The 23454-nt window shown below is 45.2% G+C and overlaps 1 protein-coding gene and 1 long non-coding RNA gene across 2 annotated transcripts; both read left to right on the top strand.

Moving 5' to 3' along the window:
- The first annotated feature begins 8268 nt into the window (after nt 1–8268).
- LOC310671047 lies at nt 8269–9529 on the top strand. The gene is made up of 2 exons (XR_014507712.1): nt 8269–8341; nt 9330–9529. It is a non-coding gene; the product is annotated as an uncharacterized lncRNA (long non-coding RNA).
- A 1940-nt stretch (nt 9530–11469) lies between these two features.
- On the top strand, nt 11470–22915 carry LOC310670570 (nuclear factor 7, brain-like). Its single transcript, XM_083426124.1, has 6 exons — nt 11470–12392; nt 13547–13642; nt 15762–15995; nt 16446–16468; nt 16557–16696; nt 21283–22915. Exons 1-6 carry the CDS (start codon nt 11937–11939, stop codon nt 21795–21797), a joined length of 1464 nt encoding a protein of 487 aa, XP_083282250.1. The 5' UTR covers nt 11470–11936; the 3' UTR covers nt 21798–22915.
- Nucleotides 22916–23454: the final 539 nt, after the last annotated feature.

Genomic DNA, 23454 nt, shown 5'->3' with positions numbered 1-23454 from the left:
TGGTACCTCGGGTTACAAATGCTTCAGGTTACAGACTCCGCTAACCCAGAAATAGTACCTTGGGTTAAGAATTTTGCTTCAGGATGAGAACAGAAATCGTGCGGCGGCAGCGGGAGGCCCCATTAGCTAAAGTGGTGCTTCAGGTTAAGATCAGTTTCAGGTTAAGAATGGACCTCTGGAATGAATTAAGTTTTTAACCAGAGGTACCGTACCACTGTAATAATAAAACAATAACAATTTATACCCCGTCCATTTGGCTGGGTTTCCCCAGCCACTCTGGGTGGTTCCCAACAGAATATTTAAAACACGATAAAACATCAAACATTAAAAAATCCCTATACAAGGCTGCCTTCAGATGTCTTCTAAATGTCAGATAGTTGTTTATTTCCTTGACATTTGATGGGAGGGCGTTCCACAGGGTGGGTGCCACCACCGAGAAGGCCCTCTGCCTGGTTCCCTGTAACCTCACTTCTCACAGTGACGGAACCACCAGAAGGCCCTCGGAGCTGGACCTCAGTGTCTGGGCTGAACTATGGGGGTGGAGACAAGGAACTGCTCCATTCCAGATTCCTTATTGTTTTGAAGGGGTCTTTCAGCATGTTGTGGAAGCAGGTGGGATAAAAAAAAAAGTTGGATGAGGCTGGTAGCTCCGATCTGCAAGCAGGACAAAGAAATAGTTTGTGAGGGCAATACCAGAGACGTGATGGCTTGCAAGACTGGCTCAACTTCTGTGTTGAATTTCAAGGGAATATCAAGGGAAATTTACCGTTTTTACGCGAATCTAATGCACCATGGAATCTAATGTGCATTTCAATTTTCAAAACCTTGAAGCCAAAAAAGTATTTGCTGGCGAATGTAGATGTGCCATCAAATCTAATTCACACCCTAATTTTCATGATGTAATTTGGCCATAAAAGGTGTGTATTACATTTGAGTAAATACACTAGAAGGGGCTTCCCCCTTATGGAATTTTCGGAAGAGACACCCGAAATAAAAAGGCCCTAGGTTGACACCAAGTGGCTAATATATGTTACGACATCAAATTAATGTGTTTCCTCCAGGCATGCAAAAGTAATTTACGTTCTCCCTAACAGCCATTCTCTTTCCTTCTTTCCCCCAAAAAAGTCTTGGTCCACTTCTAAATGACCTGCTTATTGAACATTCATCCTGGTTTATTTGTTGGCTGTTTACATGAGCATTCATTGCGATAAGTTTGTGGGAAGGTTAGATAAGGAAAGTTCTTCTCGCACATTTTTCACTGGGGCATCTCTGGCGCTTTCCTTACCGCAAAAGAATAAAATTTAAAATTCCAGCCACCTGGGAAAGTGGATTTGTTGTGCAAGACCTCCCAATCAACTATAATTATGCAAGCTGAATCTGCTGGGTATGGGATCCTACTCAAAAAATAGTGACAGACTGGAAGCGCCCACTGAGAACCTGGATGGCAGCCCCCGGTACTATGCAGACAACGCGAGATCATGTCACACAGCACAAAAGTCAATTTGCGCTAATAGCACAGCACAGGGTGGCATATTCAGGGACAAGGAGACAGCTGCACAAGTGCCTAGGATCTCAACACATTTCGAGAATGTCCCTTTATTAAACTTCTCAGGGGAGTTGAAAGAGGAGTCGTCCCCAAGCAGTTTGAAGTGGAAGGAAAGTCCCTTGACAAGGAGAATTTTGCAAAATGCATCGTGACCACACACTCGCGCAGCTGTCTTATTATTGCTTCTTTATTTCTGGCCTGAAAGGTCAGAATTCTGCATTTAAATCAGGGATAGGCAATGCGGTGGTATCCAGATGTCTTGGGATACAATTCCTATCAGCTTCGTTATAAAGTCTGCCCCCCCCCCAAATAATAATAAATCCTGGCTACACCCATGTCCCTGATTTACATACCTTTATCAATTAGCTGTATCTGTTAGTTGTCAATATCCAAAATGGTGGCTCTGACCTTCAACATCCTATGTGGCTTAGGACCAAAATACCTCAAGGAGTGTTGACTTCCATGGAAACTGCCCAGACTCTGAAATCATTTTATTCAGGTCTGGCCAGCATCTGAAATAAGGCATTATTTCTTTGGAATTCTCTACCTAGGGAGCTTGTGAGGTTCCTATGTTGCTGTTTTGTTGCAAAAATTGCATGTACGGACTTTTATTTTTAATGTTCGCTTCAATTGTGAGCTGCTTTGGGAATCCACTTAGGGTTGAAGAATGGAATACAAGTATCTGCAAACAAAACAAACATCTAGAACAGGGGTGGGCAACCTAAGGCCGTGGGCCAGATGCGGCCCAATCGCCTTGTCAATCCAGCCCGCGGACGGTCTGGGAATCCGTGTGTTTTTACATGAGTAGAATGTGTGCTTTTATTTAAAATGCATCTCTGGGTTATTTGTGGGGCCTGCCTGGTGTTTTTACATGAGTAGAATGTGTGCTTTTATTTAAAGGAGCGTCTCCACCTCCATTGTTCTGCCCGGACACTGAAGTCCAGTGCTGAGGGCCTTCTGGCGGTTCCCTCGCTGCGAGAAGCCAAGTTACAGGGAACCAGGCAGAGGGCCTTCTCGGTGGTGGCACCCGCCCTGTGGAATGCCCTCCCACCAGATGTCAAAAAGAAAAATAACTACCAAACTTTTAGAAGACATCTGAAGGCAGCCCTGTTTAGGGAAGCTTTTAATGTTTAATAGGTTACTGTATTTTAGTTTTGTTGGAAGCCGCCCAGAGTGGCTGGGGAAACCCAGCCAGATGGGCGGGGTATAAATAAATTATTATTGTTGTTATTATTAAATGCATCTCTGGGTTATTTGTGGGGCATAGGAATTTGTTCATTCCCCCCTAAAAAAATATAGTCCGGCCCCCCACATGGTCTGAGGGACAGTGGACCGGCCCATGGCTGAAAAAGGTTGCTGACCCCAGATCTCAAAAGAGCTAGAAGACTGATGACATTTGGACTTAAATGCAGCACCAGAAGTTAATTGAGTCCTTGATGCAGGAGCACATCACTGAACGCAATCACACTGTGAGTTTAGGAAGATAAGAAAGCTAACCTCATTGGAGGAAAGTTGCTAGTGCTAACCAACTAAAGGCAGAGATACGAAGAGCCGTGTCTGCTCTTATTAGCAGGAGAGACGCATGAAAAAGGGAGGAAATTAGGTCCACAATCAGTTTAATGATGGTCGGTACAGGTTAAAGGACAGCCTAGGAAATTTGGGGGTTACCCTCTCTCTCTGTCTCTCTCTCTCTCTCTCTCTCTCTCTCTGTGTCTCCTCTTTCTCATGCAAACCTATCAGCCTCCAGACAAGCAGAATTGCATTCCAATACTTTCAGCAAAGACTGTGGATTTCAACAGCACGGAGAGGTTTCAATGCCAAGGCTGTGAGAACACAACTGTAACCGTTCTTCTTCAGAGGGGAGAAACGTGGGGAAGAGGTTTAGACCAGGACTTTTAGCCATTTGAGTATGTACAATAAAAGCCCATGCCCAGATGAGCCTCATTTTTTGTTTGTTTGTTTGTTAAGAATCTCCCTGAAGCAATGTTAAAGCAATATCAAAATTCAGAGTGGGTGCAGCTGGCCTTGCCCAGATCTGGGACAAAGGAAATGAAGGCTCAAGAGAAACTGAGTTATTCAAGTAATAAAAGAATACGGGGGGGGGGGGGGAGCCTTGCAAACAAAAGGCAGCAAAAAATGCAGAGGGGGTGGAACAGTTGGTTGCTAAGCAAAGCAGCCAATCAGGGAGTCTCATTTCAAAGCCCCCTGGTGTGTGTATGTATGTGGTGGAATTTAAGAGAACCCCTTCCCATTTTAGCCAAGGAGCTGAGGAGGCTTCAGATGCCTTGAGGACTGAACTTTGCAAGTCAAACTGGAGGCAACAACAGTAGCCATCAATGGGCCAGTCCTAAATCCATCTAATTATTATTGTTATTATTATTATTGGGACGCGGGTGGCGCTGTGCGTTAAACCACAGATCTTTGTTGTTGTTGTTTAGTCGTTCAGTCGTGTCCGACTCTTCGTGACCCCATGGACCAGAGCACGCCAGGCACTCCTGTCTTCCACTGCCTCCCGCAGTTTGGTCAAACTCATGTTAGTAGCTTCGAGAACACTGTCCAACCATCTCGTCCTCTGTCGCCCCCTTCTCCTTGTGCCCTCCATCTTTCCCAACATCAGGGTCTTTTCCAGTGAGTCTTCTCCTCTCATGAGGTGGCCAAAGTATTGGAGCCTCAGCTTCACGATCTGTCCTTCCAGTGAGAAACCACAGATCCTAGGACTTGCCAATCAGAAGGTTGGCAGTTTGAATCCCTGTGACGGGGTGAGCTCCCGTTGCTCGGTCCCTGCTCCTGCCAACCTAGCAGTTTGAAAGCACGTCAAAGTGCAAGTAGATAAATAGGTACCACTCCAGCGGGAAGGTAAACGGTGTTTCCGTGTGCTGCTCTGGTTTGCCATGAACTGCTGGCCACATGACCTGGAAGCTGTACGCCGGCTCCCTCGGCCAGTGAGATGAGCACTGCAACCCCAAGAGTCAGCCACGACTGGACTTAATGGTCAGGGGTCCCTTTACCTTTCATTCATTCATTCATTCATTCATTCATTCCCTGCCCATCTGGCTGGGTTTCCCCAGCCACTCTGATACAGTGCAGAGATTTATTAATAAAAATATATATTTATTGATCAAATAAACAAATGGATTACTACATCAGTGTGGCATAGTGGTTAGGGTGCTGGACTAGGCCCTGGGAGACCAGGGTTCAAATCTCCTCTCAGCCATGTAGCTCACTTCGGGAACTTGGGCCTGTCACCGTTTCTCAGCCTACCTCACAGGGTTGTTGTGAGAATAAAATTGGGGTTGGGGGGAAATATTATTGTTGTTGTTGTTGTTGTTGCAGACTAGCGAATCTACTGAATCAGATGATTCAGATATACAGGACACATGCGTGGCTGGGGTAATTATAAACGTTGGGGTCAGAGGTAAAAGAAATTCAGGAAGTGCCCATTATTAGCATTAAAGGCAATTAATAGCGCCCATTCCGCAAGGCTCAGAGGTTTTTGCTGCAACAGACCTGCAGGCTGGTCCAGTTCAAACACGGATCCAAGTGACAAAAGCGATTCCAACTAAACATCAGGAAAAACATCAGGAAAACCTCCTTCCTCGGAGGTTTTCAAGCAGAGGTTGGGTGGCCACGTGTCGTGCGTGATCTCCTTGAGATTCCTGCATTGCACAGGGTCGGTCTAGATGATTCTCGGACCCCTGCACAGTTCTGCGCTTCTGCGGTGCGCACTCCTTCGCAGTGAACGCGCTTCGGGCACGCGCCCCTACTCCATTGCGGGGAAAGAAGCCATGCGGACGCAGCAGCTCCGCCCCACTCTCCCCCCCCCACCTCGATTCCGGGATCTGGCAGCCAATGAGAGCGGAGGCGATTCAATTTGGGCATGCTAAGAGGATCCCCAGCATGCTTTGCAGCCCCAGCCATGGAGGAGGAGCGGGAGGCTGCACTTTCGGCGCTTCGATCTCGGGCGGGCTTGGTCAGGTGTGTAAAGGGGGCAAAGGGGGGAATCCATCACCATCCTTGCGCGGGAGACTTGCCACGGATCGGGTGGTGCGCCGGGCGGGCGGGCGCGCAGTTGGGGATGGTGGGGGCCTGGGGCGCCTCCCAGGAATCTTGCACCGGAGGCTTGTTAGGCTAACTTTAAGCCCCCTTAATTTAGCGGATCGGGCAGGTAAGGTTCCCCACCACCGGGATGGATCTGCGAGGTTTCCGGGTAAGCCCCAAATGCGCAGGGCGCAGCTGGTTTTCCCGGTTGGAATCTCGCCAGCTCTTACTGTTTAGCAGCGCTTCTGCTCCTTTAGCAGTTATACGGAGAGAGAGAGAGATGCCGTGTTAGTAGATGGAGGGATCGGAAAGTTTCATGAGGACTCGCGGCTTGGCTCTTTTTTAAACGCGCGCCTCCGAGGCTGGTTTTGGCTGCCGAGCGCCACGGCGCAAACCTGCCTAGGTAACCTGAGCCTTGCGGATGTGCGCTTGCCTCTTCCGCCCTGCCTAGCTCGGTGGGGAGAGCACGTGCTTTTTTTTGAAGCACGCGAAAGGTCCCAGGTAAGGGCAGCTCTCTAGGTAAGGGCTAGGAAAGATACCTGTTCTGCAATCTTGCAGAGTTTCAGACAGTTAGGCGTAATATCAGCGTCCCCCAACATGGTGTCGGACTGGGAGGAGAGATGGTAGCCAATCTTCAAATATCTAAAGGGCTGCCACATGGAAAATGGAGAAAGATTGTTTTCTTCTGCTCCGGAAGGTGGGACCCAAACGAGTGGATTCAAATGACTTGACAGTAAGAGCTGCCTTTGCTTCTCTCACGCAGAGAAGCTTCTAGAATTAATAAGAATAGGAAAGATCTTTACACATGAGATCAATACTTCCTGCACTAAGAAATGCAAACTGACACAACCATGAGGCCAGGTGACCCATGGCTTCTTTTCTAGTGTGGGTTGAGATCAAGCCACACTGCAAAGGAAGATCTGAACTGTCCCAAGTGGGGCTTGAAGTCACAGCTGTGTGCTCAGCTAATCTGCAATGACCCCCCCACTTGGATCAGCTGTGGCCGTGGGTCGCTGCATTGGGAGCTGGCATGTAGCTGGAACACCAGCAGGGCTTGAAATCAGTGGTTCTTTTACAGGTGCCTCCTGACCTGCCCCACACCTGAAATCTTTTATGGATGACATCAGATGTGGGCCAAGTGGGTGTGGCTTTTGGGCAGAAATCTCATGGGCCAAAGTTTCCCTACTGCTGGCTTAAAGCTTGGTTGGACATCCCCTCACATTGCGCATGGAGGATGTGCTGATTTTCTGCGACTGACCTCTCTCTCTACCCAGTTATTTAGGGTGTTTAAGAACATGATGTGAAGTCACAGCAGTTCAGCCAGCTCTGGGGAGAGGGTGGGTACCTCCCGAGAGGGGACAACTACATTTTCAGCTTCCTGATGACTTGAGAAATTTTGTGTGTGCAAACCCTCCCACAAAGGCGTGCCTGTACTCTCCTGTGTGTTGGCATGTAAGAACTGGAGGCAGATTAATCGGGATGGAGGCTATTTTGTACAGGGCTGGCTCCCACTCTGGGCTGTTCCTGGATCCTCTGTTCCTACAGTTTTCTGTGCTGCATGCCAAGTATTTGATTTCTGTCGTGCATTTTGTTTCGGCCGTTTAAAGCAATGTTTCCCAACTGTGGGTCTCCAGTTGTTTTTGGACTACAACTCCCATCATCCCTAGCTAGCAAGACCAGTGGTCAGGGATGATGGGAATTGTAGTCTGAAAACAGCTGGAGACCCAAGGTTGGTTTAAGGCAGGCACCGCCAAACTCAGCCCTCCAGGTGTTTTGGGACTACAATTCCCGTCATCCCTGAACACAGTTCCTGTTAGCTATGGATGGTGGGAGTTGTAGTCCCAAAACATCTGGAGGGCCAAGTTTGGGGGTGCCTGGTTTAAGGTGTTCCTAGCCTGCCTTTTGACTTTTTTTAAAAAAAGAAAAGAGGCTTCTATGTTGGGACTGGCTGCCATGATATGCGGTCTCTCTCCATTTACAGAATTTTATTTTCCCGGGATTTTTATCTTCTACACCCTGCACATGGTGACAAATGTTCAATGTTTTGGACATTTGTTGGAGAAGGTTGCTCTCTGTTGTTTTCTATATTGAATTGGTTGGTTTTATTATTATTATTTTAAAAAGGGCAGGATATTAAATAAACAAAGGTTCTTGTTTGTACTGCTATGGAAGTTGTAGCAAAACAAGACGGTGAGGGTTATAGTAAAAATGAAATGTGCTCTGTACCTGGCCCTTGGAGCTTTCCCCAGGCCACTCTTCTCACTTGCCTTGCCCTATAACCAGAGTGTTTGCCTAGATGGAATATGTCCTTGAGCTCTGCAACTGCCTCTTGCATTTCTGCATGGAGGATAGAGGTTATGAGCTTAAGGTACAAAGGTAATATTTACACTGGTTGCTGCACACGCTTTTGCCTCTGCCTCCGTCCCCCACCACTCAGGTGAAGTGGAAGGGAATGTGGCGCTCAGGCTAAGAAATGTTCATCACACCTGGGGATAAGGGGTAGCTCTGCTTTTGCAAGAGTTTGGTGTGCATGTACCTCTTTTATTTCCTATATAACGAATGAATGACACTTGTCCCCTGCTTTGTCCATAGGTGCTGGTGGTGTCAGCAGACCGGGAACTGGCAAAAATGACGTGTTGCAAGTAATTTCAAGTTGGAGGAATGCAGATCGCAGAAAATGTGCAGAATCAGACATGTTCCACCTGCGCTGCTGTCTTGCAAGATCTGCTTTCAACAACCACCATCCCACACTATGGGGTTTCCACTCACACATTAGCATTACCTTCTACAGGGTGGATTTGATTTAAATCAAATCAGTTTAAATGATTAATCATGGTTTAAATCGCTAGACAGTAAGATCTTTTCTTTTCTTTTTAACAGAAAGTCTCAGTCTTGCTAGTATAATCTTAATATTTACATCCAGATGAAGGTTTCATTTTTGGAATGAAAAATTTTCAGAGTAGTTTTTTACAGTTATACCAAAAATTACTGATTTGGTTATACTGTTAGAAATGCATAGACAGATAACTTATTAAACCCCACAATAATTTCATAATTAACTGTTTATATTAGGACAACTTTTCTGCTGTACTTTATTGGAAGGAGAAAAATAATCATTTCCTTAATAACAATTTACTTAACTAAAACAATAACATTATAGCATATGTATCCATGTTTGTTAACTGATGCGATTAAACAATTAAAAAAACAACAACAACATAGAGTTTTAGCACACATGAAAAACTGAAAACAAATCCTTATTTCCTAATGAATAGCCTTTGGACTATAATGTAACTTATATAGAAAAATATCTTTAGAAAGCTTTTTCCTCCAAAGGCGTATTACTTTAAAAATATACCGTACTTTTTGCTCTATAAGACTCACTTTTTCCCTCCTAAAAAGTAAGGGGAAATGTGTGTGCGGAATGCAGGCTGCACAGCTATCCCAGAAGCCAGAACAGCAAGAGGGATTGCTGCTTTCACTGCATAGCGATCCTTCTTGCTCTTCTGGCTTCTGAAATTCAGAATATTTTTTTTCTTGTTTTCCTCCTCCAAAAACTAGCTGCGTCTTGTGGTCTGGTGCGTCTTATAAGGTGAAAAATACGGTAATTTAAATTTTTAAAATCATTAATTTTTAGCCACCCTGCCTTCCCAATTAAAAGTGTATTTTTGAACATGTTTTTCTCTCAACATAAGCACATTTCTCAACATATTTTCTATATGCAATCTGATAACATTTCTTCTAGTTGAGAACGACATCAAAATCCAGTGGATAGCTAAATTCCAATCCGGTTATGAGTCAAGGAGGTGTGAAACAGGTCAGTGCATATCAGAATCCCTCTGCTGCATCATTTGGGGGGAAGACTTCTGGAAAGCTGTATTTTCTGCATTCATCTATGTACCTTTGCAAACTATCCTCAATAAAGTTGCTATGTTCATCTAACAATACTGTACATAATTGTGTTTTTATTGAGGGTTTCTATCAATCTCTTCTTCTTTAGCCCTTTCCGTGGATAAACCAATAAATAGCTGAAGCTGTTTGTAGGAAACCAATAATTTTTGAAACCTTTGAGTGTGTTACTGAATCTTGAAGGCGACCCGGCATATTGGCTTTTACTGGATTTAAGTCAATTTATATCTCTGGAGCATTTTTATTCTGCTTTACAACGAGAAAGGCTACCAGAGTGACAGTCAATTGAGACGGTCCCTTTCTACAGGCGCACAGACCGAAAGACACAACACACAAGGAAAAGGGGATGGGGAGGGAGGAGGAAACAAACAATATTCCGACACCCAAGTCTCCAATATCTCAGAAAGATCGCAGTATCTATTGCAATGCACACTCTTTCTCCATTCGCACTTCGACTTGGGTCTTTCAGCTCCAGCCCTCCTCATTTGCTGATTGGAGACAATACTGAAATTCTGGATATTACTGGGTCACTTTGCAGGTGTCATCTTTGCCTATATATTTTTTCATTTAGGCTAGAAAGAATTATTATTGCTACTGTGTTAGTTCATCTAAGAATTTCAGGGCAGTAATCATAGTGCTAGAAACACTATTAAAACCGTAGAAATAATTGCAATGAAAACAGCATGGCAGCAGCCTTTTCATTAAAAACTGTTTCCAAAAACCTGTTGGAACAAGGGCTTCACCTGTTGGCAGAAGGGCAGCAGGGAGGAAGACAGTTTCGTTTCTGTAGGGCGGGAGCTTCCAAGTCTGGAAGGAGCCACTGAGAAGAGACTGCCCTGTGTAAATGTCTTACTAGAAGAAAGTTAGACAAATATCTGTTTCTTCAATCGGCTAAAATGTCCAAGCATCCAGAAGTGCAACGGGGGGAACTCTGGGATCAGATTGCACCTGTAGCCATAGCTGTCAACCGTCCCTTATTTGGTGGGAAACTCCCTTATCCCAGCGCCGTGTCCCGCTGCTGTCCCTTGTTGATTATGTCCCTAAGGTTTCAAAGGAAGCAGCTCCTCTCCCTCCCTCCCTGCTGGCCAGGGAGGAGGGAGGCTCCAACTGTGTTGCTTGGCTGTGTTGCTCACCCAATAAGGAGTCTTAAGAACGACTGGGGGGTGGAGCTTGCATGCCTTGTGCCAATCAAATCGGCTGCGTTGCCTGGGGACTCGCCTTTGCTCAGCGCTTCCCAGCGGAGAGGTGACGGTGGTTTTCCTTGCTGCATCCCCTTTGTCGGGTTGCTACGCTGTGGGAACCACCGCTTGAGGATTCGTTTGGCTGCTGGCTGGGCTTTCTGCCTTTGACTCGGAGAGGCTCAGACGTTGAACATACCTGTGCCCGGAAAATTCCTTATTTTGGCTGCTGATCCCTTATTTTTGAGGCTGCTGGTCCCTTATTTTCAAATCTATAAGTTGACAGCTATGCCTGTAGCTAACCCAGGTTGTGAGTGAAATTTGGCTGGAGTTTCAGGGTGCTAAGATTAAAAAGTCTAGTAAAGGGCAATATGGTTTTGAGTCCTTACTGTCATCCAGCACATTTCGACACCTGAAGTACATATCACTCCTTCCTTGTGTCCAAAATAACAACTGACAACAGGGGCAAAGCAACTGCTTATATAGATTTCTGAAGTCCTGGGCCACTCCCACTCCCAACGTGATTGGCTGTCTAAACTTCCAAGCTGCGAATCATGACCCAGAGTTTAAAGGCCAATGGCAGAAGCCCAAATCCTGAAATGTTCTGTGATTGGATATCATGTATCGAATCAGAACATGGTAGTGGGCTCAGAATCCTTAGTCCAGACTTAAGCTCAGGCAAACAGAGACCACTGAATACATAACACAAAATAACTCTTTAAAACGCAGTATTGTTTAGTAATTAATTCTGCCTCAAAGCTGGCGCATGGCAGGGCTGTATCTACAATGTCCCCTTAGTTAATTTTATTAATTAACAGAGACAGGTGAATGCCAACCATGTCACACCATGACACTGTTCTCTGATCGGCTTGCAGACAACAGAAGGGTTACATTTTAATTATAAAAGCATGGCACCATACAACAGAAAACCAATCCCAGCATAAAAATTCAGCGCCCACCCTCAAAAAAGCAGCAGCAGACTCAAAACAGGCTGAGAGCTGCATAAGGTCATTAAAAGTACACAGATGACCTAAATTTCAGCTGATTTCAGAAGTTAACCATTTTAAACCCTGGGGGGCGGGAGAAGTGCCTCTTTGCTATTGCAAGATTCCAAAGTTCTCAAATTGCTACAGCAAAGGTCACTTTGCTCCACCTCTAAGGTGTGGCTCCTTTAAGCAACAAGAGAGAAGCAAAAGGAGGAACTAGAGAAAAGAAAGCGAAACTGGACTCTGCAATCTGTAGCAGCCACTTTCCTGTCAGCAGAGATGGCTGCGGGTTTTCAGCAAGATCTGACTTGTTCCGTCTGCCTCGAAGTGTTTACTGAGCCTGTGCTGCTTCGATGTGGGCACTGCTTCTGCCAGAAATGCATCACCTCCTCCTGGGACAGCCAAGGGGGAGCTCCTAGCTGCCCTGACTGCCGGGCCCCCTGTCCGGACAGACATTTCACACCCAGCCACTTGCTGAGAAACTTGGCCCAAAAGGCAAGAGAGGATCAAGAGGCTAGGGAGAAAGCGCAGGAAGGCCCAGAAAATCACGAAGAGACGCCGACAGACAGTAGCAGCCCAGATGCTGATCAGGGGCTGCTCTGCGCACAACACGCTCGCACTTTGCAGCTCTTCTGCCTCACCGATGAGGACCCCGTTTGTTTGTGCTGTGTGGATTCGCCTGCCCACGCCGGCCACAAGTTCGGCTCCTTGAAAGACGCTGCTGAGCCCTACAAGGTGAGACTGTGAAGGAGGGGATGCTTTAAGTAAAGTTAGGCAATTGCCGTCCAACAGCTGATTCAGGCAGTCTTGTGAAAGGGAAGGTAACTCCTCCTTATTTGTTGTTGTTAAAGATTTTCTTGGTTTACAAAAGTACAGTGGTACCTCGGGTTGCATATGCTTCAGGTTACAGACTCCGCTAACCCAGAAATAGTGCTTCAGGATGAGAACAGAAATCGCACAGCGGCAGCGGGAGGGCCCATTAGCTAAAGTGGTATCTCAGGTTAAGAACAGTTTCAGGTTAAGAACGGACCTCCAGAACAAATTAAGTACTTAAGCCGAGGTACCACTGTATGTGGGGTTTTGTGTCAGCGTCGCTTGGGCAGGTTCTGTGCTGTTCACTTGTGTTCCTTTGGTGGTGAGAGAGGTTGGGGTTGGCCTAGGGTGTGATTGTTTGCTTGTGATTGGCTGTGGTGATCTTTGTTTTCGTGTGTGAGTGGGGTGGGTGGCTATTTTGGATCAGGTTAGCCATATTGATTTGTAGGCTGTTGGTGGATTTTTGTCGTTGTCTTGTTGGGCTGTGTATGTGATAAAAGGGAGCCATACCAGGGTGAAGGTGTCTTCGTCTATTTGTCCCTGTGTCAGTTTCAGTTTATTGGTTAATTTTTCTAGTAAGGCTGTTTCCCATACTATTTGGTACCATTGGTCCATGCTTACCCGTGACAGGTTTCTCCAGTGTCTGGTTATGATGTTTCTGGTTACTGAAAGTAGGTGGGTTATGAGTTCTTTGTGGTGTAAATGGGCATCTTGTTATTTGTTATTAAATAATAACAAACCCTCCATGTGTCCTTATTTCCCAGGGACAGTCCCGGATTTGCGGAAGCCGTCCCGGTTTCTGATTTGATCCTGGAATGTCCCACGTTTCCTTAGAACGTCCCTATTTACATGGGAGAAATGTTGGAGGGTATGGAGTTATGTTACCCCCCGCCGAGCCAAGGAGATAAGTAGCTGGACAACCTTTAGAAGACATCTGAAGGCAGCCCTGCATTGTTCCAGAGAAGGGCAATCAACATGTTTAAGGCGATGGAGGAACTTCTCTGTGAGAAATGGTTACAACACTTAGGGCTGTTCCCTGACCTGCCTAATTTCACAAACTCTTCTTCCTCCCCTAGCGGAAGCTGGACAAGGTTCTGGGTTGCCTGGAAACCAGAATTAAACAACAAGAGCAACAGGAAGGACGTCAAGAAGAAAACATACGTTCCTTGAGAGTAAGAGGAAATAATTCCTAGCCGCTGCTGCTGCTGCTGCTGCTTCTTCTTCTTCTTCTTCATGTATACTTTTCAAATTTATGCATTTCATTAATTTGACAATCCATTTAACATTTCAAAATTTTACTTCCCCCTCTTTCTGCGGTTCCTTAAATTTATTTAATTTATGGTAACACCATATTTTTTGCTCTATAAGACTCACTTTTTCCCTCCTAAAAAGTAAGGGGAAGTAAGGGTGTGTGTCTTATGGAGCAAATGCAGGCTGCGCAGCTATCCCAGAAGCCAGAACAGCAAGAGGGATTGCTGCTTTCACTGCGCAGCGATCCCTCTTGCTGTTCTGGCTTCTGAGATTCAGAATATTTTTTTTCTTGTTTTCCTCCTCCAAAAACTAGCCTTGTGGTCTGGTGCGTCTTATAGAGCGAAAAATACGGTATCTACTATAAACATATACGTTAATAAAACTGCAGGTTATTACAATAATCCTACTAATGTCTTTATCTCTTTACAATTTATCTGTAAATATTCAATAAACCATTTCCATTCTTTTATAAAAATTTTGTTGTCCTGATTTCTTATTTTTCTGGTAAGTTTCACCATTTCTGCATATTCCTTAAGTGTTTATATCCATTCTTCCTTTACTGGGACTTCTGCTTCTTTCCATTTTGGGGCAAGTAACATTCTTGTTGCTGTAGTAGCATACATAAACAAATTTCTATGCAATTTAGGTAGTTCTGTCCCTATAATTCCCCAAAGAAAAGCTTCTGAGTTGTTGTTGTTTTTAAAAATTATTTTGAATATCCTTTTCAATTCATTATACAGTGGTGTCCTGCAAGACGAATGCCTCGCAAGACGGAAAACCCGCTAGACGAAAGGGTTTTCCGTTTTTCAATGCGCTTTGCAGGACAAATTTCTCTATGGGCTTGCTTCACAAGACGAAAATGTCTTGCGAGTCTTGAGATTTTTTTTCGCTCCCCAACCCCTTTTTCTAAGCCGCTAAACTGCTAATAGCCTTTTAGCAGCTAATCCGCTAATCCCTTAAGCCTTTAATAGCCGCTAATAGCCGCTAAACCGCTAATAGTGCTAATCCGCTAATGGGGTTGCATCGCAAGATGAAAAAACCGCTAGACGAAGAGACTCGCGGAACGAATTAATTTTGTCTTGGGGGCACCACTGTATATCATTTCCCAGCCTAGCTGCTCATCATTTTAGGTACCCAAAATGCAATGTCCCTGCCTATAGAGCAGGCATCCCCAACCATCGGCCCTCCAGATGTTTTGGACTACAATTCCCATCATCCCTGACCACTGGTCCTGTTAGCTAGGGATCATGGAAGTTGTAGGCCAAAACATCTGGAAGGCCGCAGGTTGGGGATGCCTGCTATAGACCTACTAAATCTTCTTGCCTGGTCTGTATAAAACTGAAAAAATCATTTTACATCGGGTTTACTTCAAAATGGCAGGCACCCACTATGGGTGGGAGCTGAGCTTGGCTCCCAGCTGAAGGATGGCACCATCGCCTGCCACTGAAAAGCATGTATGGACCTAGCAAGGAGACCATTAAATGGAGATGTGGCCAGGTTGGGCTTGTGAGGGGGCCTGGATTAGCAACAACCCCTCATTTTTACAAGGTACCGTATTTTTCGCTCTATAAGACACACTTTTCCCCTCTTAAAAAGTAAGGGGAAATGTGTATGTATCTTACGGAGCGAATGCAGGCTGCGCAGCTATCGCTGAAGCCAAGAGAGCAAGAGGGATCGGTGCGCAGCAATGCTGCTTGCTATCCTGGCTTCTGGCTTAGCCCCGCGCAGCCTCTTCCGAGCAGGGGGAGCCTTCATCCCGCTGCCCGGGAGAGGCTGCGCGCAGCCATCCCATAAGCCAGGACAGCAAGTGGCTATCCCAGAAGCCAGATCCCTCTTGCTGTTCTGGCTTCTGGGATTCAGAATATTTTTTTTTCTTGTTTTCCTCCTCCAAAAACTAGGTGCGTCTTATGGTGTGGTGCGTCTTATAGAGCAAAAAATGCAGTATGTTTTGATTCATTTGCTTCTTCTCACTGAATGGGTAACTAGGTTCTCACTTCCACCACCACAAAAACCTCCCAGTGGAACTTCTTTCCATTGCAGAACTCAGCGGATTCCCTTCGCAAGACGATTGAGGACGACTTCGCTGAGCTGCAGCGATTCCTGAGCCAGAGGAAAGATGCAGTACTGGCCCAGCTAGATGAGGATGAAAACGCTGCTCGCATGAACATGATAGCACATCTCTGGGAGATTCGGGAGGGCCTGTCTGAAGCCAGAGAGATAATGAGCCAGGGAAAGGCCAAAATGGAACAGACGGATTTAGCTGCCTTCCTCCTGGTGAGGCCAAAACCTTGGCACCTCTTTAGTGTAACCATTGCTGAGGGTTTTCCAGAAAATTTTGGACTGGACAGTTGTTGGCTTCCAATTGAAATTTATTTTGATGTTTCAGCAAAGACAACAAAGTGATCTAAATTGGTGCATTTACTTTGCTAAAAGCTTTTGACGCTGCTTTCGTTGTTAGTAATGAACTTTTGTTGTTGTTGTTTAGTCGTTTAGTCGTGTCTGACTGAAAGAGGCTGAAAGGAGGCCCTTTAGAAAACACAGAAGAATTAGCAAACAGGATAGCCAGCACTCCATGATTCAATGGGAGGACAGAGGGACCTAATGGCTTTGAGGAAGGCAAGATTAGGGTGGATGACGGGGTGTATCAGGATTCTGTGATTTTCCAGGATACGAAAGGAGAGATTCAAGCTTCCTAACCATCTCACCTTCTTTCTCCCTCCCCAGGGTGTCCAGGAGCTCCTGAAGAAGTGAGTATGGTGTCTTTCCGCTAGTTTCATATGTGAGAGAGCGGATGGCCACTTGCTGTAACTGGTATTCTGCTCCTCTTCCCACTAGGCTCCCTGCTGAAAAGGAGGCTGAGGGCGGAGGAAACCAGGCTGCCCGCTCTGCTGTTTGCAGGGAACTCTGCCTGGGCAAGTTCAAGGGTCCACTGCAATACCTAGCATGGAACGAGATGAGATCCATCGTCAGAACAGGTAACTGAAAGGAAGTTCAGGAATGATTGAGAGTAATGTCAGATCAGACAAAAGAAAACCATTCTTCGTACCACATGTGATTAACACATGGAATTCTATGGCAGAAGATGTGGCAATGGTTGCTTGCAAAGAGAATTAGACAGATTAGTGGCACGTCTGTTGACTTGCCATGGCAAGAAGAACAAAATGTTGCATTGTGGTGTGCTGCTGTTCAGAGTCCCAGACACTCGGTTCCAGGCAGAGGGCCTTCTTGGTAGTGGCACCCGCCCTGTGGAACACCCTCCCATCAGATGTCTGGAATATTAGCCTTAGGCTATGCTATAAAATTCACTGTCCTGTGATATCATATATGAGTTTATACTACTGATTAAGCCCAGGATGGTGAAACAAGGCTAATATTCCGGAATTCCTTGTCTTAGACTCTGTGAAAGGATTCTGTGGAACTGCGACAACCTTTTGTGTGGATTGTTGGACTCTCTGAACAGACAAGTGGAATAGACACTTGCACATATACGGACCTTATGCATTAACTGATTAGATATTGAACTGATCCGCTGGGTCTTCTACTTTTTTCGTTGAACTTTATGAGGTACTTCTGTTGAAATCTACAATTCAATACAATGAATAGTATATATTATTTTTTCAAAAGTACAGCCAGTTACGTCTTGTGTGTTTATTGAATATGTTTCACATAACCAGAGGTTTGTTGTTGTTTTGCTTACGTGCATGGAGGCAGAGCTTGCATTCTGCAAGGATTCAGCAGAGGGATGACATTGTAATGTACAGCTGTGTTTACAAGCGGCAACCATAGAATCATAGAATCATAGAGTTGGAAGAGACCACAAGGGCCATCGAGTCCAACCCCCTGCCAAGCAGGAAACACCATCAGAGCACTCCTGACATATGGCTGTCAAGCCTCTGCTTAAAGACCTCCAAAGAAGGAGACTCCACCACACTCCTTGGCAGCAAATTCCACTGTCGAACAGCTCTTACTGTCAGGAAGTTCTTCCTAATGTTTAGGTGGAATCTTCTTTCTTGTAGTTTGGATCCATTACTCCGTGTCCGCTTCTCTGGAGCAGCAGAAAACAACCTTTCTCCCTCCTCTATGTGACATCTTTTTATATATTTGAACATGGCTATCATATCACCCCTTAACCTCCTCTTCTCCAGGCTAAACATGCCCAGCTCCCTTAGCCGTTCCTCATAAGGCATCGTTTCCAGGCCTTTGACCATTTTGGTTGCCCTCCTCTGGACACGTTCCAGTTTGTCAGTGTCCTTCTTGAACTGTGGTGCCCAGAACTGGACACAGTACTCCAGGTGAGGTCTGACCAGAGCAGAATACAGTGGCACTATAACTTCCCTTGATCTAGATGCTATACTCCTATTGATGCAGCCCAGAATTGCATTGGCTTTTTTAGCTGCCGCGTCACACTGTTGGCTCATGTCAAGTTTGTGGTCAACCAAGACTCCTAGATCCTTTTCACATGTACTGCTCTCAAGCCAGGTGTCACCCATCTTGTATTTGTGCCTCTCATTTTTTTTGCCCAAGTGCAATACTTTACATTTCTCCCTGTTAAAATTCATCTTGTTTGTTTTGGCCCAGTTCTCTAATCTGTCAAGGTCGTTTTGAAGTGTGATCCTGTCCTCTGGGGTGTTAGCCACCCCTCCCAGTTTGGTGTCATCTGCAAATTTGATCAGGATGCCCTTGAGTCCATCATCCAAGTCGTTGATAAAGATGTTGAATAAGACCGGGCCCAAGACAGAACCCTGTGGCACCCCACTAGTCACTCTTCTCCAGGATGAAGAGGAACCATTGATGAGCACCCTTTGGGTCCGGTCAGTCAGCCAGTTACAAATCCACTGAGTGGTAGCATAGTCAAGACCGCATTTTACCAGCTTCTTTACAAGAATATCATGGGGCACCTTGTCAAATGCCTTGCTGAAATCAAGGTAGACTACATCCACTGTGTTCCCTTCATCTACCAGGCTTGTAATTCTGTCAAAAAATGAGATCAGGTTAGTCTGACATGACTTATTTTTCAGAAATCCATGCTGACTATTGGTGATCACAGCATTCCTTTCTAGGTGCTCACAGATTGTTTGCTTAATGATCTGCTCCAGAATCTTCCCTGGTATTGATGTCAGACTGACTGGGCGGTAATTATTTGGGTCCTCTCTTTTCCCCTTTTTGAAAATAGGGACAACATTTGCCCTCCTCCAGTCTGCCGGGACTTCGCCTGTTCTCCAGGAATTCTCAAAGATGATTGCCAGTGGTTCTGAGATCACATCTGCCAGTTCTTTTAATACTCTTGGATGCAGTTCATCTGGCCCTGGAGACTTGAATACATCTAAACTAGCCAAGTATTCTTGTACTATCTCCTTAGTTATTCTGGGCTGTGTTTTCTCTGCTGAATCATTTGCTCCAAATTCTTCAGGTCGGGCATTGTTTTCTTTATCGGAGAAGACTGAGGCAAAGAAGGCATTGAGGAGTTCAGCCCTTTCTGTGTCCCCTGTTTGCATTTCACCATCTTCTCCTCTGAGTGACCCCACTGTTTCTTTGTTCTTCCTTTTGCTACGAACATACCCATAAAAGCCTTTTTTGTTGCTTTTAACCTCTCTAGCAAGCCTGAGTTCATTCTGTGCTTTAGCTTTTCTGACTTTGTGTCTACACGTGCTGGCTATTTGTTTGAATTCCTCTTTGGTGGTTTCCCCCCTTTTCCATTTTTTGTACACATCCTTTTTTAATCTTAACTCAGTTAAAAGTTCTTTAGATAGCCACCCTGGCTTCTTTAGGCACCTTCCATGTTTCCGTCTCATTGGTATTGCCTGAAGTTGTGCTTTTACTATCTCCCTCTTAACAAACTCCCAGCCATCACGAACTCCCTTTCCTTTTAGTATTACTGTCCATGGGATCTCACCCAGCACTTCCCTAAGTTTTATGAAGTCGGCTTTCTTAAAGTCAAGAAATTGAGTCCTAGTATGCTTGGCTGCTCCTTTCCGCTGTATAGTAAACTTCAGAAGAGCATGATCACTTGCGCCTAATGATCCTTCCACTTCTACCCCATTAACCAGGTCATCAACATTGGTTAGGACCAGATCTAAAATGGCTGTTCCTCTTGTTGCTTCTCCCACTTTCTGGACAATGAAGTTGTCTGCAAGGCCAGTGAGGAATCTGTTTGACCTTATGCTCTTGGCTGAGTTTGACATCCAACAAATATCCGGGTAATTGAAGTCCCCCATTACTACTATCTCCCTTCCTTTTGCATGCTTGGCCATCTGTTCCAGGAAGGCATCATCTATGTCCTCCGTTTGGCTTGGGGATCTATAGTAAACTCCCACAATGAGGTCACTGTTATTCTTCTCTCCCTTAATTTTGACCCAAATGCTCTCACTTTGGCTTTGAGGTTCTAAATCTTGGATCTCTTCACAGGTATACACATCCCTGACATATAACGCCACTCCTCCTCCTTTCTTGTCTGATCTGTTTCTCTGAAATAGATTGTATCCCTCCATTTTTACATTCCAATCGTGGGACTTATCCCACCAGGTTTCAGTGATGCCTATTGTGTCATATTTAGTTTGCTGTACCAAGAGCTCAAGCTCATCTTGTTTATTTCCCATGCTTTGTGCATTAGTGTACAGACATTGAAGTCCATTAGTCATTCCCCTGTGTCTCTTATTTAAGGATTTTTTCCTCCCACCACTAGGTCTGCTTGCTGTTTGCTCCATTTGGTCTATGACATTTGGATGATCATCTTCATCAATTGATAGACTCCTACCTTCAGGAGCACTGTCTCCCTCCCCCACATTAGTCAGTTTAAAGCCCTCCTGATGAGGTTTCTGAGTTTTTTGGCAAAAACATTCCTCCCAACCGTTGTGAGGTGCAGCCCATCGCTTGCCAGAAGTCCATCTTCAAGAAACTGCAGTCCGTGATCTAAGAATCCAAACCGTTCCTGTTTACACCATTTGCGAAGCCAGCTGTTTACTTCCACTATTTTCCCCTCTCTCCCTGGGCCACGTCGTTCTACTGGGAGGACAGATGAGATGACGATTCATGTATAATGTGGGGAAAGGCGCTTTGACACTGAGAAGCACCATCCATAGAGGGCCAAGGCTGTTCCTATCAGCACATCTCCACTCTGGTTTCTGTTTCTTGATTATGTTTATTTGTGTTTGGAACTGGCTTCTATATAGGAAGAGAAGATACTTTGCCATTTCTTGAAAAGCTTCCGTCTAAGCAGGGATCACACACTTTGCTTCACTGTATTTCCAGACTATTCACCAGCATGAGGGCTAGGAGCTTGCATTTTAACATGTTAAACACCAGATGTCATTCCATTTCACTTTTAATTTGTATTTCTATAGTACGATACGCAAGGCGGCTTACAAGCTGAAGAAAACAACAAAGACCTCACACCTTATAACGTTCTGATCCAATACAATGGCTCTCATTTTACGTTTTTAATGTAAGATGAGAGCCAGAGAAAGTCCCCCACGTCCACTTGTTTCCCTTTTGGTAACCTAGGATGGAGCTAAGGTAGGATGCCCCAATTTTATTTAACTCGTTCTTTTCCTTTGCTTATCAGAAGTAGAACCAATCACCCTGGACTGCGGCACTGCTCATCCCGAATACACTTTCTTGTTGCAAAGCTATCGTGTGGCGTTTGGACTGCTTAAGAATCCCTTGAACTATCCAGCGATATTTCAGGACTCTCCCGTTGTGCTGGCGAAAGAGGGGTTCCATTCAGGAAGACACTACTGGGAGGTTGAGGTGCAAAACAAGGGAGATTGGTTGATTGGCGTAGCCTTGGAGTCCATCCCAAGGCAAAAAGGCAAGGATCCCACTTCTCTGAAGGACAAGATCTGGTGTCTGGAGCCAACAGAGGAGGATAGCGAGCCTCAAAATGGATCGTCATGGTGGAAGGTCGGCGTGTACCTGGACTATGAGGGAGGCCAAGTTTCTTTCTATGATGTAGCAGCCGGGTCTCACCTCTGCACACACACTGCCCTTTTCAGCGAAAAAGTCTACCCTTTCTTCCAACCTACGCCAGCTGCTTTCAGGCAAAAACGCACCATAAGCTTGAAAACTTGTCACAGTTAGGACATTAAAGCAACTCTTAAGAGGGGTATTATTATAAAAAGGAAAGGTAGGTGTGTTTGCCCATTAGATAAAAGTCCAAAGTCCATACTAAGGCAGTGCTTTTATCAGGCCAGCCAAGATGCAAACTCCATGACTTCATCATCAGCCAACTTCCCTCCCACCTCGCCGTATTTGCTATCAAACTTGAAGAAGAGCTCTGAGTAACTTGAAGGCTTGCTCACTATTTTGTGACGTTTTAGCTGACCTATAAAAGCCATTGCCCTAATGTGGATTTTGGAATGAGACCATTGATCCACAAAATGAAAGCAATAATCAATGTACAGTACTATAAAATAAATACTGGCCATTAGATAAATTGACCCTTGGCCAATAAAGCGAGATGAGCGCTGCAACCCCAGAGTCAGTCATGACTGGACCTAATGGTCACGGGTCCCTTTACCTTTAGATTTTTTTAAAAAAAATCAAGTAGCGATAAGGAGATATATATGTGTGCAAATGCAGGCTGGGATCCAGGGAGGAAGGTAAATAAGGCCAAATGTCATTTGCACTGAAACAAAAGGTTTCCACTGGGTGCGATGGGGAGCTCTAGCTTTTCTTCCAGAGCAACAAAAAGCAGGCATGTAGGCACCGATCCAGAATGCAGCAAAGGAGCAAAAAGCCCTTCTAATCCCCACAACCACCAGGGATCTATGATCTGGGTTAGGGCCTGCTATTTACTTTTTTAAAAAAAGCCCTTCATACCATTCGTAACTGTTTGAAGCAGGCGAAGCCGACGCAGCGTATTTGCCAGACTACAACTCCCATCATCCCTGACCACGCTAGCTAGCTGGGGTTGATGGGAGCTGGGAGTCTTAACAATCTCTGGAGGGCACGACAAGAACAAAGCTAGTTCTTGTATGGTCTGCCCTTCAGGCACATTTGCTTACATTGTTTTCGTACTAGCGAAGCGTGTCAAAGATGGCCTTTCCTTATAACCACGTGTGGTGGCTCTCTCTTACCACATCCAAAAAGTATCAAAGAAAGGGCTCAAGAGGGTTTGAAAGCAGATTAACTTGTGTTTGTATTCTGATTGGATTTGTTATCAATTGGGATGTTCTTAACTGAAAATTAATAAAAATTATTTAGTGGTACCTCGGGTTCCGGAGGTCCGTTCTTAACCTGAAACTGTTCCTGAAGCACCACTTTAGCTAATGGGGCCTCCTGCTGCCACCGCACCGCCGGAGCACGATTTCTGTTCTCATCCTGAAGCAAAGTTCTTTTTTTTAAAGTTTTTTTATTCAAAATTAAAACAAGACATATTATCCAAAAACATATCATCCTTGTTTCCCCCCCATTTTGCCCATTTCACCCCACAGGATGCCATGTAAACAGGCATAGTTCACCTTGTAGGCTCGAGGCATTCTGGGTAAGAACTTCCCGCCGCCGCACTGCACAATGTTCCTCATGTCCTCCAGCTCCAAGTTGACGTTAGGCGTAACGTGGATCTCGTAGCCCTGGAAGGGAAAAGAGACAGGTCTGTGTCAAAGGAGCACGGGAATCCAAAGATTAGCGAGCAAGGGTTGACTCAGAATTGGATTATGCCTGCGACTCAAGATGGAAACTTATAGCATAGAAATGATATATAATGAATTGAAAAAGATGTTTTAAATAATGTTTG

The sequence above is a fragment of the Podarcis tiliguerta genome (assembly GCF_965153285.1).
Source record: "Podarcis tiliguerta genome assembly, chromosome: 2".
NCBI lineage: Eukaryota > Metazoa > Chordata > Lepidosauria > Squamata > Lacertidae > Podarcis > Podarcis tiliguerta.
Note: the sequence above shows the minus strand (reverse complement) of the source record. Positions and strands in the feature narration are given on the sequence as shown.

What these genes read in the sequence shown, in the direction of transcription:
- LOC310670570 (XM_083426124.1), top strand. Translation starts at nt 11,937, where the DNA reads ATGGCTGCGGGTTTTCAGCAAGATCTGACTTGTTCCGTCTGCCTCGAA. An exon ending in ATTTAGCTGCCTTCCTCCTG is followed by an intron (nt 15,996 to 16,445) that starts GTGAGGCCAAAA and finishes CTCCCTCCCCAG; the next exon opens with GGTGTCCAGGAGCTCCTGAA. An exon ending in GAGATCCATCGTCAGAACAG is followed by an intron (nt 16,697 to 21,282) that starts GTAACTGAAAGG and finishes TTTGCTTATCAG; the next exon opens with AAGTAGAACCAATCACCCTG.